At 40.2% G+C, this 13591-nt stretch overlaps 1 protein-coding gene across 5 annotated transcripts in view; it reads left to right on the forward strand.

Moving 5' to 3' along the window:
* The window catches only part of MCTP1 (multiple C2 and transmembrane domain containing 1), a 1143431-nt gene that overhangs the window by 354727 nt on the left and 775113 nt on the right, over nucleotides 1–13591 (forward strand). For all 5 annotated transcript variants that reach the window (XM_077462382.1, XM_077462384.1, XM_077462383.1 and 2 more), the window contains exon 2: nucleotides 5435–5549. In XM_077462382.1, the coding sequence (XP_077318508.1) occupies nucleotides 5435–5549 (115 nt within the window). The remainder of the gene's footprint in view (nucleotides 1–5434; nucleotides 5550–13591) is intronic.

Consider the following 13591-nt stretch of genomic DNA (forward strand, 5'->3'; position numbering starts at 1 on the left):
GTAATGGCTGACAATATATTCATATTCATTTAAATTCATATTCAATTAAATTCATTATATTAACCCCCCTGGCGGTATTCCCGAGTCTGGCTCGGGGTGAAAATTTTGTACCATTAGCAGTAACCCCGAGCCAGACTCGGGACCGCATTGCTGAATCCAGGGAGAGCTTACTTACCTTGTCCACTGGATCCAGCGATGTCCCCCCGCTGTACGAGCCGGGCTCCGTTCCCTGCGAGCGTTGCGACGCACGGGCACAGAGAAAGGTGCCAAATTCAAAAAGTAAAACACACAGTATACATACAGTATAATGTAATCTTATGCCGCGTATACACGAGCGGATTGTATGGCGTACTTAGTCCGTCATACAATCCGACGGACAATCCGTCGTAGTTTCCACTGAACGGACTTGACCACACACGGATACACAAACAGTCCGTCGAAAGCTTGCGCGATGACGTGTACAGCACGTACGACGGGACTAGAAATAGGAAGTCCAAGACACAGCAAAGCACCCTTCCGCCGTGTAAATTCTTTCTGGGCATGCGCCATTCTTAGTCCGTCGAACTAGCACACTGACGACCGTATTGTCCGCTGAAACCAAAGTACGACGGACAGAATTTCTGAAAAACCGAAATTCTTAGTACTCCGGACTGCACGCTGAAAAAGTCCGCTGAAGCCCACACACGAGCGGATTGTCCGCTGAAATGTGTTTCGACGGACTAAGTACGCCATACAATCCGCTCGTGTGTACGCGGCATTACAGATTACATTGCTGTATGTAATAATTTCACATCCCCTTTGTCCCTAGTGGTCTTTCCAGTGTCCTGCATGCAGTTTTATATAATAAATACTGTTCTTTCTGCCTGGAAACTGGAGATTGTCCATAGCAACCAAAACTGTCCCTTTACATCAAAAATGGTTTTAGACCAGATAGAAAACAGCGATAATAAATTAGAATCACTCGCAGAATTAAGCGATAGCGATTTGTGGGGAGATCCGTCATCAAATACTGAAAAGTAATGACAGTGACAATTCTGCAACTGAGCAAATTTCAGTGTTTTTGATTTGATTACATTATTGAATATTTTTTATTATTGTTATATTATTATTTGGTATAATATATAGTTATTTATTATATTATAATTTATGATGTCATTTTTCAAACTTTATCATACCCGGGGTGTCTGCTAGACTCTGGTTTGGACAGATTTAAGTGAATTATTCCTAAGAATTACAGGCCTACAATATAAAACTCCTCCAAATTTTCATGCAAAATAATTGTACCGCTTTCATCACCTAAAATCTGAAATAATCATACCGCCAGGGAGGTTAATGTAAAAAGTTGAATATATAATGCAATTATTTATAAAAGTATACATATATTTTTAAAACCGTCAATTACGGTTTCAATTTTGGGAAGTGCATCCTGAATTTTTGGTTTCAGCGCCAAAATTTGAATTTTGGTGCACCACTAGTGAAAATTCTCAATTTTGCTAATCTCTACCGCTCTATAGAACCTTTTTCCATGGGTCCCTTTTTCTTTGTCACTTGAATGAATGAATGATTTGTATAGCGCTGCAAATGCGAACTGAATTGCCTCAAGGCACTTGGTCCGTCCTTTGTTGTCCTACTTCTTAGAAGAGGTGGGTCTTGAGTTTTTTTTCTGAAGGACCAATGGTTTTCTTCCATGCAAATGTTCGTGGGCAGAGTGTTCCATAGCCGTGGTCCTTGGACTGCAAATCTTCGTTCTCCCTTTGATTTGTAGCGGTACTTGTGGGATGAGGAGGCGGTTTTGGTTAGTTGATCGGAGGTTGCGATTGTGTGTGTAATGTGTTATTTTCTCACATAGGTATTGAGGAGCGTTTCCTTGTGTGCATTTGCGGGTGAGGCATAGGGTCTTGAATGTGATCATATCCTTTACTGTTAGCCAATGTAGGGTCCTCGGGGATGGGGAGATGGATTCCCAGGGTTTTATCCCATGACCAGCCTTTCTGCCGTGTTTTGGATGACTTGTAGGCATGCAATCTGGTATTTAGGTAGTCCTATGTGTACTTGGCATCACAAATCACATGGCACAGGTTAGATAGAGTACATATCAGAAAGTCTTTTTGTGCTTTGAACCATTCTTTAGCAGCTTCTCTGTAAAGATCTAAAAAAAGAGGCTAGCAGTTTTCCTTATTCCCCTCCTATAGACTAACAGCAGTGTTCAGTGTTGTACTCCCTTACCTTAGCCATAGGGGTGCAACGGATCGTCACGATCCATGATCCGAATGGGTCACCCCGCTCGGATTGGCACATGCCGCGCTCCGCGGAGCACTCCGCGGTCTCGGCCTTAAGAAAGGCCGCCGCTTCGGCCTAGCTCCGAAGCGGCGGCCATCTTTCTACACCCAGGCTGTTTACACTGATCGCTCTGAAGGAGCGACCACTTGTAAACAAACCGGCGTCATGTCATGACGGCGGTTCCTCTCTCCCCTCTCTGTACTAATCTGTACAGTGGAGGGGAGAGATCCTGAGATGGAAGCAGCCATCCCTCCACACCCTGCAGTACCCAGCGATACCCTGCCAATACTCTGCAATACCCCAATACTCTGCAATACCGCAATACCCCAATACTCTGCAATACCCCAATACTCTGCAATACCCCAATACTCTAGCAATACCCCAATACTCTGCAATACCCCAATACTCTAGCAATACTCTGCAATACCCCAATACTCTAGCAATACTCTGCGATACCCTGCCAATACTCAGCGATACCCTGCCTGCCAATACTCAGCGATACACAATACTCAGCGATACCCTGCCTGCCAATACTCTGTGATACCCTGCCTGCCAATACTCTGCGATACCCAGCCATGCTCTGCAATACCCAGCCGTACTCAGCCGTACCCAGTCGTACCCAGCCATACCCAGTCATACTCAGCCAATATTACAGTGGGGGAGATTGTGGATATTACAGTGGGGACTATATGGTGGTGGAATTTTCACAGGTTTTTGCAAATTAAATTATTATTTGCTGATCCGAAAAATGATCTGATCCGTGACTCTGATCCGAGGAACGATCCGATCCGTGAGTTTTTTGATCCGTTGCACCCCTATCCAGGGGTCTCCAAACTTGCTAAACAAAGGGCCAATTTATTGTCCTTCAGACAATAGGGGGGTCGGACTCTGGTCCTCTGGGCAAAGAAAATGCCTCAGCATCAGTGGAAGTAAGCAATGCCTCTGATTTGGTATTCAAAGGGAGCAAAAAAAAATACATAGCACCTCTGGTCAGTAGGACCAGGAATAGTGCCCCGTTGTTGGTGTCATTGGGAGGAATAGTGCTCCATTGTTGGTGTCATTGGGAGAAATGGTACCCCAAGGGCCATATAATCGCAAGAAAGGGGCACATTTGGCCTGCGGGACAAATTTTGGAGACCACTGCCTCAGTCTAACTAGTAATGTGCAGAGCATTGTAAGAAACTAATATGGAGGTAGATGTGAGGTACTTATTCTACAAGTATTTAAAATAATTTTGCAAATATTTTGTAACGGGATTAATGGGTGTTTTTTACACTTGCTTCGCATTAAGCTCTATAGCGGGATAATACAGATAAATAATTCTAATTTGCTTTTTAGCAACCATCCCAATTGCAGAAACTTGTATTTAAAAACCTGAAATTCCTTTCATAAATTGTCTTACATATATTGTTATAGATATATAACGGTTTTGTTGAGGTTAGAGTTATTTTTACTTGAAATACTTTTTATTATTTTATTTAAAACATGGCATACAAACAGAAATCTGCACATCTTTTCCTCTACATTGATCAAGACATGTAATAAAAGCCTCATTTAAATGCTAACCGTGGAGATGGATTAGCAAATCATTACATAAGACATGTCATATACAACTAAAGGGCCAATAAAACCAAAGCTTTAAATTTAATCTTAAAGTGTAAGTTCACTGTTTCACAAAGAATGAAAAAATAAACTAACACTGTTCACAATCCCCGTCTTCCCAGTCCCTGTTTCACCGACCTCTATGGATGATTAGCTTTTACTGCCCACATAGCCATTGCAGGGAATTTGAAAGCCATTGTCTGTCTTCTTCCTCTTCATTTCTTAGAGACAGATCAGATCAATTTTGATTGGTCAAAGTGGTCACATGCCAGTACATGCCCAATCAGAATGCTGTGTTCTGTTCCAGAAGACTTTAAAATTCCTGGACTCCTGCACTGTCTGCTTGGGCAGTGAAAGCTATTCCTCCATGGAGGTAAGTGCAGCAGGGATCTGGGTATTGAGGAAGGGGGGTACACTGATATTTTACCTTTTACATTTTTTTGTGAAAAAGAACACTTACATTTTAAGTTTAAAAACTTTTTTGTGACTGTGCACTGATGTTTTCTACAAAAAATAGATTAGAAGCTAGTAAATATGTGGTGATACTGCCAGTTCAAAGGTAATGCAATGCCAGCTTATCAATGCCTTTCTGCATAGTCACTTTGTCCGGACATGCTCTAGTTTTCCCAGGGTGTGGCCTTGAACTTCCTCCTTCTACCTGCAGCTACCCACCCCATGTGAAACCTCTGCATGCCATGCAGGGCAGCACAAGGACAATGATTGACAGGAGACTGCTTTATCCCTGTTCCCCTAAATATGTGCTCCACCAGGTGCACACACATGACAAGTAAATACATAAAACAAAAACCAAAAAAATATATAAATAAAGTAATATAACAAAATGTTTCTAGAAATAATGCATGCTTGCTTTTGTTAACAACCTTCTAGAAATAATGCATGCTTGCTTTTGTTAACAACCTGGGTAAACATGCTACAAGGTATGACAGGAGGAGTCAGTCCAGAAGTCCAGACAAGCCCTGCCTAACTGTTGATATGCATTAACTCTGCCCCAAGCACTGAAAACATTCTAGAGAATATTGTAGATCTGTAATACTGGCTACTAATATAAAACAGAAAGCATTGTTTCTATAACTTTTTATTTATTTATTATTTTTAATTTATGGATTTTTTTTTTTAATTAGTCACGTGACCATCAGAGCACCAATTGGCTCTGTGCGGACCCAGACAAAAGACAACAACACACACTGTAGTGATGTCACACACAAAGAACATGCTCTGCCCCCCCCCCCCCCCCGTTGCATTTTGACTACAGAACAAGTGGCTAATGATCATGTGACTGACCTATAGGAGATCAATATCTAGGTATTTACAGCCATTCTAGTGACATAATATTTGGACCATGATTTTAGGGTAATAAACACTATAGAAGATATGTCTCCATTTCCATTTGGTTTTAAATTAACTTTAAATACCAGAGTTCATTTATTAGAGTTCCTTTTTAACTCTTTTGTTATTTCCTTTGCTTAAATAAAAAAAAATCACAATTAAAAAAATACGTAAGATTGACATTCTTTTCTTTTCTTGTTTACAGAAAGTCAACAATGCGGTGAACAGTAATGCAGAGGCTTTACTCCATAATCTCGGGATGTACTTATTGGATGTAACTTTAAAAAGAGGAAATAACTTAGCGGCTCGTGATCGAGGAGGTATAGTAACAAGTTTCCGTATTAATCAGTAAAATATATTTTAGTAGAATTCCAGCCAAAAGGTTTCTTTTAATACCATTGGGGAGTTTAAATGAATATAAATGAACTGGGTGGAATCTCCCTAAGGGGGACCTAACTGGCAGTGAATACTTTACAGCTTTAAAACTTTTGATTTGTTGCGATCTGTGGGGTTAATTTACTAAAGGCCAATAAGCTTTTCTTTTTTGCAAGGGAATTTTCCCCTAATGTAGTAAATTATGTGAAGTTCTGCTGACTTCCATCTTCTAATCATTAGCAAGCACAAAAAAGAGCTCCCAATACCAATATGTTGGAGGTGCAATGAGTCTTCAGGTAACCTATACCATACACTATGGTCCTGCAAAAATGTAACACGTTTCTGGAACGCTATCTCTGCTTTTAGAGAAGACCTCACAGGCATGTTATTAGATTGGACACTTACTAGGAATAAATCTGAATAGATACCGACTATGTTTTAGGAGGATAGTAACACATACTCTGGTAACGGCAGGGCTACCCATCACAAGCATGTGGAAATCTACAGAAACTCCTAACTTGTCAAGGGTGGTCGCTAGAATAAACACTCAAGCCCAATAGGAGCTTCTTCTAGCTCGGAAAAACTCTTCAGTTAATAATATATATTGTTTGGGGGTTCTAAGTAATTTTCTAGCAAAAAAAAAACTGTTTTAAACATGTAAACACCGAATCTGAAAAAGAGGCTTGGTCCTTAAGTGGTTAAAGTCCTTTATTTCACCAAGACGGGACAAACAGCACAGGAACTTGACCAGCTGTTAACGCATTTCACACAATGAAGTGCTTAATCATAAGGAAGAAATAAAGGACTTTTGTTTGAATCAAGTCAGCAGTGTGCAGCCACGTTTTACTTTTCCTAATATACACAGTGGCGAGCCGGGGCTAGAACCTGCCTGGGATGTGAGTGAAGTACGTTGTACATTGAAGTACTGAGCGGCACATTGTTCTTTGATTAAGGTACATTTTACAAAAGGCATACAAAAACAACAATAATGTTAAAAGGAGTTTTTACCCTTCCTCTATCTCTACTATTCCCAAGCAAACAAAAAAACAATCAATAAAATGTTGTGGCTAAAGTTTCACTTTAAGGGAAATGGAAATATAAGTGCCAACTAAAATAAACGTTTTAAAATTACCATTAGCATTGTTCTCAAGCTGGCAATAAAAGCATTACTTGGCTGTCATGCTGACTCTGCATTATGATCACTTAAAATCTTCATCACCTTTTATCTGCAGCCATTGTAAAGCATGTCAGATAAAAACTTAAAGGGGAACTGCAGTCCGCTCACATCATTTGAAATAAAAACATCTTTGCCATTCCAAAGCTTCCCTCCAACCACTTTGCATATTATTTTATATATACTGTGATGTTGTACTTGCCAAATATGCTGCAGAAATCTCCCTCCACTGAGTCTGGCAGCAGCCAGTTTAACTGTGGGCAACTTATGCTGCTACCTGTTCACTTCCTGGATTTACACACACACACACACACACACAGGAGGCACACCTCCAGCACTGCAGATCTCATTGGCCCTCTTATGACTCATCCACCGCTCCCCTCCTGGCAAACTCTCACGAGAGTGAGAGCTGTGCCTGATGTCATAAGCCTAGGCTTTTTACCAGACAAGAAACATGAAGTGGGCTGTATAAGGTATTTACTGGTAGATAAAAAATGGTTTACTATCCAAAGTTAAAACAACAAGATTTAATTGATGGAAAGTTGAAAAAATGACTGAAGGTCTGCTTTAAGAAATACAAATGACAACTGACTAGAACATGACTACATTGTTATAAAGTAATATCAACATTCATGTATCACTTTGTGGAAACCATGTTGATGCTTACACTTTTCTATGCTGTGGTCATGCCCCAGGGCTTTGCTATATAGAATCAGCAGTGTAGCCTTAAAGAGCTTTGAGGATTTTGAAAGGTAGATTTGTGCCAATAATTACCTTTTTTACCATTCACTGTAGTACACACTGTACGTCCCTGTGTTTTAACATAAAATATAAATGCAATTTTTTAAATATATATAAATATAATCTCAATCACTAAAATCTGATTTAACATAATAACATATTTTCAAAAGTATTTATACAATATATTTAATGCTGCAAATGATACCTGGTGCTTCCTGTTATGAAGTGACAAATAACAATCTGCCACTGTCTCCCTACCCTGCTATACAGGCCTCTGATGCAGGCTAGAAGTGGCTGTTTCAACATATATTATGAAGGCACGATCCAACGTTCCACCCACTGAAGGCAAAGTGACAGTGGGGGCTATTTACTAAAGCTGGAGCGTGAAAAGCTGGTGCAGCTCTGCATAGAAACCAATCAGTTCCCAGATGTTATTGTTAAAGCTTAATTGAACAAGCTGAAGTTAGACGCCGATTGACTACCATGTACAGTTGCACCAGATTCTGAGTGTACCAGTTTTAGAAAATCTCCCCAAGTGTCTATAATGTGTGCAGTTGTTTGTGCATTAATGTGCATTGTGTTATGGTAGGCCATTTCTTTGGAATATGATGCAAACCACAGTACACAAGCAAACATAACACTTTTTTTTCCATTGTGGCAATTTTCTATGGTTCCCATCTTTGTATTTGTAAGTCAAAATGCACGTGTTGAGGTGTGCTGTCAAGGTGTATAGGAGTGCCTTTCAAAATCATGGCACTGCATCTCACTGAACTGTGAAGTGTTCAGTACCAGGCTTAAAGAGGTTGGAACCCTGAAAGAAAATTAGATCCCGTTCCCTTATAACAGGTTAAACAGCACAGTGCTTGTGCTGTCTCACCTGTCCCTTTTATGCTGTAAAACCCTGGTTTATGCTGCCTGTTCCTATGTCCCCCTTAGTGTGCTGATCCATGATACCGCGATCAAGTAACGTGCCTCCGTCATCCTGCTGCTCTCCCCCTCTCTCCCTCCCTCTCTGCCTATCAGCTCCTGTGTGTGTTAGCTGTCTGCCCCCCTCCTCTTCTGCTGCTATAAGTAACTGGAAGTAAAGTTAAAAAAAGATTACTGCCAGCCCCTCTGTTCTATCAAGCCATACTACAATGTGCACCAGGTGAAAAATAAAAATGTAAGATTTACTTCTTCTGCAAGCTCACCCCACATTCTTAAACCTATACATAACTCATCTATGGCAATGTTTGTGAAAATATGTCACCAGGTTTGTTTATCTCAATGATGTTACGTAGATCAGGACAGTTGAAAAGTATGTCATTTTGTATTTTATGTATTTTCCTATTGTGAAAAATGCTTTGGTAAATATTGAAAGAAATTAAATGTATATAGTTTGCGTGTTTTCATGGGTTTTTATATGTGTTCCTTCAAAAGTCCTAAACATTGTAGTACTAGGATGGTAACAGGGTAAGCTGGAGTAAAGGTGTCCTAGAGCACTGGTCATCAACCCTGTCCTCAGGGCCAGGTTTGCAAGATAACTGAGATACATCACAGGTGATATCATTTGCTTCTCAGTGATTGCCGTATTCTAGTCTGCATCCTCCCAAGGTAATACATAAAACCTGGCCTGTTAGCGGGCCCTGAGGACAGTCGGGTTTATGACGACTGTCCTAGAGCATCATGGGTAGTATGTTGGTACTATGTACAGAACTACTAAGTAATATGTTTCTTTGGAAGTTATGAAATATGAATGTAGCTGTTCTTTGTCAAGCTGTTTTTTAACTGATATTTCAGCTACTGTGATAATCATTTTACAGGCTAACCATGATGGAGAAATGTATTCTGTATATCTGATATCTCTGTCTAAATATTATGTCTTTTGTCTAAAAATCATGACTATATACCTGAAGCATAGGTGTGCACAGCCTATTGCATTAGGGTGTGCCCCCCAAAGCTCAAACACACATGCATGTGTGTGTGTGTGTGTACATATATATACCTATATATATATATATATATATATATATATATATATATATATATATATATATATGACCCTGACATATTGATCTCTCTGCCAGCGCAGTGAAAGAGAAAAGCTTTTCTTATGTTAGAGCCGTAAAGAGGGAGATCTTTCCTATCTCCCCGCCTGCACACAAAGTGATAATGGTAATGTGCACTAGGTGATTAGGGTGTGCCCAGGCACACGCCTATGACCTGAAGGTAGATAAATCTTTCCAAGATTTGTCTACCATCTAGTAAGGTTCTTCTATATTTTTGCTTAGTTACAGTCCAAAAAGCATTTCTACCCTCCCTCACACAGTAGCAAAGATACATGCACTATACCATTCAGACTTTTATACGAATATATGAGAATAGCCTATTGGTTGAAATGCATTGGGGGCGAATCTTGTGCTGACATCATTACACCAGCTGGAGCTAGTAGTGGTGGTGGTTGTGTTTACCTATGTAAATATGTAAGTAGATGCACAAATACTCAAATACTTATTGCAATAAATCTGCAGTTTGCACTATGGAATGCTTGCTTATCTCGTACATGCCTTCATTTATATGGTGGAGTGGAAGTGCAAACAGTGAATCCCTGCTGATGTACTCAGTTCCTGAAGTTCCATCGAACAACCGGTTGCTGTGTTATTCCATATGGTTCCAAGGCTATAGATGGATGATTACTGTTAGCATGCTGTTATAAAACAGCTTATAATTTGGAGTCTTATTGTTTGTTAAGAGGCTTCAATTGGTGGTGGTGTTGAATTTACAAGGCTGCTTACTCGTTCACAAGTGGAAGCATAGGACAAAATTTGCAATGGTGGTGGAACCCTCCTACACATAAATACTTGTTTCATTTGCACATTTGCATACAGGTGGTGGGTGTCTATCAGGATCTATGTTTATTGATTTACTAAAATCACTTTCACACTGCCATCGTTTTTCAGGTGCTACAGCGCTATAAATAGCGCCTGTATAATGCCTGAAAAAAGCATCTCCTTTAACTCCGATGTGAGGGCTTTCACACTGGAGCAGTGCGTTGGCAGGGCGTCACAAAAAGTCCTGCCAGCAGCTTCTTTGGAGCGGTGAAGGAGTGGTGAACTCACCTCTCCTCCACCGCTGCTCCCCTGCTAGTGGCCAAATAACGCCGCTAAAATGGTGGTAAAGCGGTGCTAAAAATAGAGCCACTTTACCACTGACGCCCCCCGCGGCTCGGTGTTAAAGGCCTCTAATTGATATTTTTGTGTCACTTTGAAATAGTAGTGTCACTCTCTGAATTTTAATTTTTTAAATTGTACATAGATTTATGATGTTGATACACATATCACATTTATCACAACTTGATTTATATCCCTGGGCTTGCCACCTAATGTTAATAGAAGATCTTGTTGATCTTTGCGTTCAGCTCATGATAAATAGGGGCAAATACAAAATTGTTGTGTTTACAATTTGGTTAGTATATATATATATATATATATATATATTATATATATATATATAGATAGATAGATACAGTGCCTTGCAAAAGTATTCACCCCCTTGGCTTTTTAACTATTTTGTTACATTACAGCCTTTAGTTCAATGTTTCTTTTTATGTGATGGATCAGAACACAATAGTCTAAGTTGGTGAAGTAAAATTAGAAAATTATATACATAAAACGATTTTTCAGAAATAAAAAATGTGCATATGTATTCTACCTCTTTGTTATGAAGTCCATAAAAAGCTCTGGTGCAACCATTTACCTTCAGAAGTCACATAAATAGTGAAATGATGTCCAACGGTGTGGAATCTAAGTGTCACATGATCTGTCATTACATATACACACCTTTTTGAAAGGCCCCAGAGGCTGCAACACCTTAGCAAGAGGCACCACTAACCAAACACTGCCATTAAGACCAAGGAACTCTCCAAACAAGTAAGGGACAATGCTGTTGAGACGTACAAGTCAGGGTTAGGTTATAAAAAAATATCCAAATTTTTGATGATCCCTAGGAGCACTATCAAATCTATCATAACCAAATGGAAAGAATATGGCAAACCTGCCAAGAGATGGCCACACACCAAAACTCATGGACCAGGCAAGGAGGGCATTAATCAGAGAAGCAACACAGAGACCTAAGGTAACCCTGGAGGAGCTGCAGAGTTCCACAGCAGAGACTGAAGTATCTGTACATAGGATGACAATAAGCCGTACGCTCCATAAGAAAGCCACTACTTTCAGCAAAAAACTAAATGCTACATTTGAGTTTGCAAAAATACATGTGGGAGACTCCCAAAATGTATGGAGGAAGGTGCTCTGGTCTGATGAGACTAAAATTGAACTTTTTGGCCATCAAAGAAAATGCTATGTCTGGCGCAAACCCAACACATCACATCACCCAAACAACACCATCCCATCCCCACAGTGAAACATTTGCGGTGGCAGTATCATGCTGGGGGAATGTTTTTCAGCAGTCGGGACTGGGAAACTGGTCAGAGTTGAGGGAAAGATGGATGGTGCTAAATACAGGGATATTCTTGCGCGAAACCTGTACCACTCTGTGTGTGATTTGAGGCTAGGACGGAGGTTCACCTTCCAGCAGGACAATGACCCCAAACACACTGCTAAACAACACTTGAGTGGTTTATGGGGAAAAAGGTAAATGTGTTGGAATGGCCTAGTCCAGTGATGGCGAACCTTGGCACCCCAGATGTTTTGGAACTACATTTCCAATGATGCTCAACTACACTGCAGAGTGCATGAGCATCATGGGAAATGTAGTTCCAAAACATCTGGGGTGCCAAGGTTCACCATCACTGGCCTAGTCAAAGCCCAGACCTCAATCCAATAGAAAATCTGTGGTCAGACTTAAAGATTCCTGTTCACAAGCACAAACCATCCAACTTGAAAGAGCTGGAGCAGTTTTGCAAGGAGGAATGGGCAAAATCCCAGTGTGGCAAGCTTATAGAGATTTATCCAAAGTGACCTGGAAAGCTGTGATAGCTACAAAAGGTGGCTCAACAAAGTATTGACTTTGGGGAGGGGTGCAATAGTTATGCATGTTGACTTTTTCGGTTATTTTGTCCTATTTGTTGTTTGCTTCACAATAAAAAATAAAATAATTTTGGGCATTTTCTGTAAATTAAACTATGCAAATCCTCAAACAATCCATGTTAATTTCAGGTTGAGAGGCAAATATACCAAATATGCCAAGGGGGTGAATACTTTTGCAAGGCACTGAATATCTATCTATCTATCTATCTATCTATCTATCTATCTATCTATCTATCTATCTATCTATCTATCTATCTATCTATCTATCTATCTATCTATCTATCTATCTATCTATCTATCTATCTATCCATCTATCTATCTATTTATATATATATATATATATATATATATATATATATATATATATATATATATATATATATATGATGTAGCGCCCTCTACCATAGGTAGGTGCTAGCATAGGATTTTTGCTAAGGGAACTGTCAGCACAGGTAAATTTAAGCGTGCCTTTGCTGCAAGCTAGGCCTGTTTTTTTGATCTGGGGGCTGGGAGTGGTTAGTGTAGGAGTAGGTGTACCCCAAAGCACCCTTCCAATGTTGAGGGCATGTGGCCTGGTACAGTTCAGGAGGGGGGGCACTCTCTCGTCCCCCCTCTTTTCCTGCAGCCTGCCAGGTTGTGTGCTCGGATAAGGGTCTGGTGTGGATTTTGAGGGGGACCTCCACGCCATTTTTTTTTTTTGGCGCGGGGTTCCCCTTAAAATCCATACCAGACCTGAAGGGTCTGGTATGGATTTTGACGGGGACCCCCATGCCATTTTTTTGGCGCAAGGTTTCCTCCCTAAATATATTCGGGGAATTTGGGGGGACCTCCACGCATTTTTTTTTTCTTAATTTTTTTTTTCTTAAAGGTAACATGACCTGTGTGCAAATAGCCTTAAAAAAAAAACATAAGTGAGCCAGCGTAAAAAAAAAGGCAAGTTGAGAGGTGTGCCTGTTCAGCTTATGCAAATGCATCTACGTGGCTTGACATTTGCTAAGATTTTGCCGACGCAGTGAATTAAAGCACTTGAATGTGCAAATGCCGC

Source organism: Lithobates pipiens, unplaced genomic scaffold (assembly GCF_037356315.1).
Source record: "Lithobates pipiens isolate NorthernLeopardFrog02 unplaced genomic scaffold, aLitPip1_a1.2 Scaffold_3, whole genome shotgun sequence".
Classification (NCBI taxonomy): domain Eukaryota; kingdom Metazoa; phylum Chordata; class Amphibia; order Anura; family Ranidae; genus Lithobates; species Lithobates pipiens.